This window comes from Aplysia californica, unplaced genomic scaffold (assembly GCF_000002075.1).
Source record: "Aplysia californica isolate F4 #8 unplaced genomic scaffold, AplCal3.0 scaffold00186, whole genome shotgun sequence".
NCBI lineage: Eukaryota > Metazoa > Mollusca > Gastropoda > Aplysiida > Aplysiidae > Aplysia > Aplysia californica.
In genome coordinates this window covers 975,850-982,847 of record NW_004797456.1, presented here as the reverse complement: position 1 = coordinate 982,847, position 6,998 = coordinate 975,850, and the positions used below count along the sequence as shown (strand labels likewise).

General features: G+C 38.4%; 1 protein-coding gene across 1 annotated transcript in view; it reads left to right on the top strand.

Moving 5' to 3' along the window:
• Nucleotides 1–925: 925 nt before the first annotated feature.
• Nucleotides 926–6,998, top strand: part of LOC101847958 (sorting nexin-6) — a gene marked incomplete in the record, with an annotated part of 26,817 nt that continues 20,744 nt past the window's right edge. Inside the window, 2 exon segments of the mRNA XM_005098560.3 lie at nucleotides 926–952; nucleotides 1,068–1,118. Of these exon segments, the coding sequence (XP_005098617.2) occupies nucleotides 947–952; nucleotides 1,068–1,118 (57 nt within the window).

The following is a 6,998-nucleotide window of genomic DNA, read 5'->3' as shown; positions in this document are numbered from 1 at the left end:
CCCCCCAAACACACACACACGCACACACACACACACACACACGCTCACACACGTCCACTCCATACGCCACACACACACACACACACACACACACACAAACACACACACACACACACACACACACACGCGCGCGCGCGCGCGCACTCACACACCATGCACAATTTAAACAGTAAACAGCAACTGGAGATTTTGCGTAATAGTGACCTTACCTTCGTATTCGTGGACAGACTGCTGTGGCAAAAGTATTTCAATTTTATGGAATACCGGTACAGACCGTGCAAGACCTGTTCTCTTTAGAAAAGGGCACATAGTAACAATTACTGAAAGCAAAAGATAAAAAGAAAGAGTACACCTGCAATTCAAGCAGCAGCGGTGGCGACAGCACAACCACAAAAACTTTGTCATGAATGAGAAAATTAAATTAGAGGGGGGCGTTGCAGGGCGGGGCGAGAGGCAGTCGCCTATATAAAGGGACTTTGAATGGACGGGAAAAGCACGATATAAGAAAAATCGAATACAGAAGAGGCATATTTGCTTTTTTGTTATTGTTATTATTTTTCTCTTCGTGTGATATAGAATGAATTATGCTATGTTGGAGGTGTACTTTGTAAGTCAGAGCCAGTCTGTCGCTTTTAAGTCTATAATAAGTTCATGCTCGCCGTTATTCGAAGTTTCTTTTGAACAATAACGTGTCTACAACCTGTGACTGTAAACGAGAATGGAAAATGAAATGTACCGTAAATTTACAAAACTGAAAAGAAAACATGAATTTAAAAAGAATTTTTTTGCGATCGGATGGATTGTTTATAGAGATCTAATAGGCCTATGAAATTGTAGGCCTATAACATTCATTGACGCCTCTAATTCGTGACTGCGGCAGATATGAAAAGCGTAGCTTTTTCAGCAGGTCTTCCTTGATCACGTGATAAAGCATAAAGCTGCAGCCATGATGGTGGGTGGACCCGTTGACTATGGTTTAGGATTTTTCGTTAGAATGCATTCATTTCTGTAGAGATATTGTTTTTTAAGTTAAATTTTGACAGCAACGATTCATTCTTATATTTCAGGATGGAATCGATGACAGCCCTGACCTCTTGGCAGAGGATCAGGAAAACAAGGTTGGTTCAGCTTCTAGGACTCCAGGCTATCTGTTTGTTGTCACCGGTGTGTCCATTCCTTGTGTTTGTAATCCGATGGTTTACTTCCTGTAGGCCTATCACTGAGCCCCGCCTCTAAATCAATTACGATTGCGATTCTTTCTTCTTGTTTGATTTATTATGTCAAACAACAAGTACTACTTCTGGGAACTCCCCCCCCCCCTCCCATTTTACCTGTATTGTAAAGAAATCTTTTGTCTCTTGACTCTTGAACTTGTTTGATATTTGATACAAAATCAAATCCATCATTCTCCTACTTCTGTCTGTTACTTACAATTGTAGTTGTAGTGTATCGACTGCTAACATCCAAATTTATATCAAGACTATTTAGATCTAGAATCTAGACTTTAGGGCTGAGGGATAGTAGTTCTAGATCTAGAATCTAGACTTTAGGCTAAAGGGCTAAAGTTAGGGCTGAGGGAAAGTCTAGAGAATCTAGATTGTTATAGATCTATCGATGGCCACCTCTATTCTCACCCGGGATGAGAATAGTGCAGGCGAGTCTTTTGGCTATTCTCACCCGGTGCGCGTTCACCGTTATAGCCTAGATCTAGACCAACAAATTTTGCGTTCACCCTAAACCACAGAATTCTACACTGTGATAACAGAAAAATTGTAGAATTCTGTGCCGTGAACAAACGTCCCATTACAACTGTAGCCTACTAAAAGCGTACAATTTTGTCTGTGGGCAGTGGAGAGAGAGAGGGAGAGAAAGAGAGAGAGAGAGGAGTAGCGCGAGAACTTCCGGTCAAAACAAAATGGCGACCCGCGTAGTTCGGCTCGATTCGAAAAGTTAAATAGCCGTAGCATCTTTGTGGACAACCAAATTAGTTTACTTTTGTGCTTTAACATCATTTTTTAACTTTGTTTTGGTCAATTTGATCGTCCACACCGATAGACAGTATTCAGAAAGAGACAGAGAGAGGGGAGGAGTAGATCTTGCGAGAACTTCCGGGCAAAACAAAATGGCGACCCGCGTAGTTCGGCTCGATTCGAACAGTGAAATAGCCATAGCATCTTTGAAGATGATCAAATTAGCTTACTTTTGTGCTATAACGTAATTTTTTCTTGGCTTTTATCAATTTGATCATCCACACCGATAGACAGTATTCTAAAATGAGGAAAAGCAGGTCTTGTTTTGCACCGGGTGAGAATAGCCTACGCTGGCAAGTCTCACCCGGGGTGAGAGGTAGATCGTTTTTCTATTCTCACCCCGGATGAGAATAGCCACTTCCATAGATCTACTAGTAACTAGGAGAAGATTGAAGAATACCGGACCACTCGTACATTATTGCATGAGAAAGTGGGGCGGGTGGTTGGGGTGGAGGATGGGGGTTCAGGGGGGTCTCCCCCCTGACAAAATTTTAATCAATAGATCTACCGGTCCGAGATTCTCCATTGAGAGATATTAAAAACGGGAAAATTATATGAATTCCTAAGGTTGAGACATAGGCAAAGTCAGTCCGCTGGTCCGGTATTCTTCAATCTTACCCATTCTAGTATGGAATAAAGGCCCAAGCCAAGTCTTTTCATTACTCCAAAATTTGGTTTTATTTTATTTTCCTTCCCGTTTCACACTTAGGCTAACTATTCTATATCATGATTGTGTCCTTTTTCTGTTCAGAAGCCTCTCTGTACCTAACTGTTGACTACTTCTGTACTTTTCTATCTCTAGATCTGTATAGATTCTAGTAGCAGCGTATGCCCTGAACACGAATATTAACTTAATTTCTTTCGCAAATTAAAAGTTGGAAAAATATGTGATGGTTTCCAATGTCTAATAGAACTTAATCACATTAAGCCTAATTTCGTAGGGGTAGTAATTACCGCGCTTTACATCAATTGGGGGCATGCTCCCCTGACGTAGTTTAGAAAAACGCAAACACAGTGACTACATTCACGAGGCTGGGAAAATAGTTTGCAGGTTACGTTTACGGCGCCCTGAATCATCCACCATTGACACAGAAGCACAACTGAAATGCAACAGAGTTTACGGAGGTCGAAGGTGGGCACAGCGAAACAGCGGCGATCGACAAGGCCAGACAAGGCCTCACTCGCTAAGCGCGCGGAACCCGACACGACTTCGATCCTCTTCTCTGTGCGGACTCGGCAACGCTCGACAATTTGAAATTAAAAGGTCATTCGAAGAAACAAGGGAGAATGGAAGAAGGCCAAGGCAGGAAGAGGGGGGGGGGGGGGGGGGGGGGGAGAAGCAAAAGGAAAATGGTAGGGGGTGAAGGGAGCAAGATCATTCTTAAATTGTAAACTACATCCAGGGCACCGTGAACGTAGTCACTGCGGGGGGGAAAAATCCGGGGGATTATGGGGGCATTCCCCGTTATAACCCATAATTTGATGTTTTGCAATTAGTTAGGTTTGAAATTTTCTTGAAAATAATTGATTTGCGACAGTTTTAGTGGCTGTATGTGTGATCAACAAAATACTGCAGGTTGACCCCAAAGTAGTTCATATTTGTGCGGGAGTGAAAGTAAAAATGTAGCCTACACATAATCCAACATAATTTTTAATTGCTCTTTCCCAGACTTGATGATAACTGGTCACGTAGTCTTACATGTCTAACGTGTGTATCCCACCTTGCCTTTTGGTATTTATGCTCTCCCACAAAACAACAAACTGCACAACTTTTGGTCAGAGTACAAACAAGGGGTTATTCAGTCAGACAATAGTGAAGTAATTTGATGTTTTGCAACTAGGTTTGATATTTTCTTGAAATCAATTTATTTGCAACAGTTTTTGTGGTCATGTGTGTGTTCTACAGTTAAAAAATGTGGCAGCAAGCCCCCAAAAGCAATGCATCTGTGTGGGAGTGTAAAAGTAAAATTTTACCATTTTCCAAATGTTTGGTCCTGCTGAAGCACAATTTATTGGTACAAAAGTTCTAGCCTGCCTGTCTCATTTTGAAACATTTTTCATTAATTAAATTTGCTTGTACTTGTTTGGTTTTATTGTAAAAGTTCAGGATGCTGGATTGTTTTTAGTACAGTAAGCTTATTGACCCTCCCACTTCCATTTCCAAATCAATGGGGTTTCAGGGGAGTGACCTCCTTTGTTGGTGGTTTAGGACTAAGGATGGATTTACAGGGAGGCTCAGTGTAAAACTTTGTCATACGTAACTGTCAAAATGTGTAACGTGGAATCTTACAAGAAGCAGTCGACTTGTACTTGTAGGCTAGCATAAACATATATTAGAATTGAAGTTAAGGGATTTTGCTTGCAGACCAATATATCAACTTGACAGAATCAAAATAATTTTTTGATGCCTGAAAGTGTTCAAGACCTGCAATGCATAAAATGAGAAGCCTGTACTGGAATTTTCTATGACAAAATATGTTGCAAAAATAACCAAATGACTCCTCCTACTTGATTGTTTTTAATGTGAGTCACACTGCAACGAAAATCATTTACACAGGAAATGGAGAGTCAGTCTGTTGATAGTGGGATGCTACTCAGCTCTGTGAGTTCTTTCTTATACCCTTTCCCTCATCAGAAAGTTTCAAATGATGGCACTGCACATTGACACTGGCACAATTTTTTCTTAATGTAAAACTTGCAAAAATAGAAACTTATGTTTTCCCGCCTAATTGGATTGATCAAAGTGCATGAATACTCATCTGATGTTTTGGTTTTCATTTTTTCGCTTACTCTTCAAGGTTTAGTTTGTAACCTGCAGAGGTGTTGAATATAAGGGGGGGGGGGGGGGGGGGGTACCTGAAAAGTTTAAATTGTTTTAGTTTTTTGTATCTCTGCTTTCTTTAATTTTCTTTGATGTGTTTAACCAAATCGTTCTACATTGCCTGTTATGGCAAGACATTTATCTCCTTTTGTTACTACTTTTTCTAAACTGAATTTTAGTTGAACAAATTTTTCATTACTTGATGATGAATAGGTTGTTCAATAGAAAAGCAAGATTGAAAGATGGATGTTGTAGATCTTGTAAACTCTTTTCCAGTTCATTATTTATTTTTAGATGTGATGTACAATTTGCAAACTTTTATAAAATTTAGTCACATGATATATTGTGGGGTTTTATATTTATTATAAGGAACCACTGAATAGGTGTGTAAATAATTCTTGCATTGTTGCTTTAGTCAAAAAGCATTCAATTATCGTCTCCAAATTTCCAAAACTTGAGGTAATCTCTTTGTACACTGAACCAACGATTGGGCTGTGAGGTAGTGACTTTTAATAATAATAATAGATAGATAGCATTTGTATAGCGCATATCCCCGCTCAGCAGCAGGCTCTATGCCCTTTACACTATATTATTACCCCAGCAGACCATAGAACACTCCGAAACATTCTCAGCTTCCCAGGAAGCATACTTTTGCCTCAGATGACATCAATTGCAACTTTCCTTTCATACAAATATATTCACACAGCTACAAATAGTGATAATTGGGCACAGTTCATCAACCAAACGAGTTTGAGCTTGTAGAATCCACCTGGTACACATATTAATAACTGAGATAGTAAAGATTGAGATCAAGCTTTATCCTATGGTCAAGCATGTTTTAATGTCCATCACCTATCTCCTCCCCCCCCCCAACCACAAACACATAGCATTTGAACTTTGGATGAGTCTGTGTGTATGTCAAATAGGTGACACATAGCATCACTCCTTGATATTAAGCATGATTATTAAAAGGGAAGATAAAAAGGGGAAAAAAAGTGGCTTCTCTGGCTGTCATTAGTTTCAATTTTAGAAAAGGATTTCCCATCTTTATACTTTATAGAATGATATTGATTTTATCAACAAACTGGCTTTACACAAGTTTATTATTATTTTTCTACAATAGAAGGCTAATGGTTTGAATTGCCCTTGTTGGTGATCTTTCTTGAATTTTGTCTCAGAATGAAGAATTCAGACATTGCCTTGTCATGGTTTTGTTTGAGCAGTGAGCATTTTTAATGCTGTAGAAAAGTGAGACTTAATTGTACAGGTATGATACAATTTGTTCAGTTTATCTTTTATAGTATAGTGACAGTTACTGATTCATGATTATTTAACGATGAAAGTGAAATGTTAAAAAATTATGTTTCAAATGGAAGAACCCAATTTTGCTGCCGTACCTCAAAATTTTTGTGCCAAAATGCAACAAACCTTTATTTTGTTTGTTGGTACTATGTCTATCCTTTGGTTGAACCAAAACAAAAATGCATTGGCAGTCATTAAAGAAACATGCATGGCTAGTTTTACTATTTTTATTATTAGATGATAAATAGTAGAGTAAAACAGTTTTTTTCCCCATATCTCAAAAGTAGCAAAAATAAATGAGATGTGCCAATTTGCGTGTGCAGTTATGAAATGCTTAAAATTTCTGGAATACATCGTAAAATTAGTAAGTAATTTATTTGACTAAATATAAATGAAAAATAGGTAATTACCTCATGAACAAATCATAAATTCAAGTTTTGTAATAAGAAACACTTCTGACTCTAGCAAGGTATATATAGGTATTCATTGGAGAATACAAATCACATTCCTTCTTCATGCAGCACTGGTATTTAATTTTATTGTTTCACTCAGGGTACAGCACTTGGCATGAGGTGCGCTTGTAGTATGGGAGAACAAAAGATTTAGTCAATGCTGTTTTGTACGCTATTGAAATGAAGAAGCAATTTTTCAGACTTTCCTTCTGTCTTTAGGCCTATAAGGATTTTTAAAAAAAAACTGGAAATGGGGTCATTGATTTACTGAAGAATATGGCTCTTATTGTTAGTTGAAACAATAAGTTATAAATAATCACTTGTCATTATTGTTTTATCACATTTTCACTTCTTCTGAAGATTGGATCAAGTGTATTTAAATAAGTTAGTTTT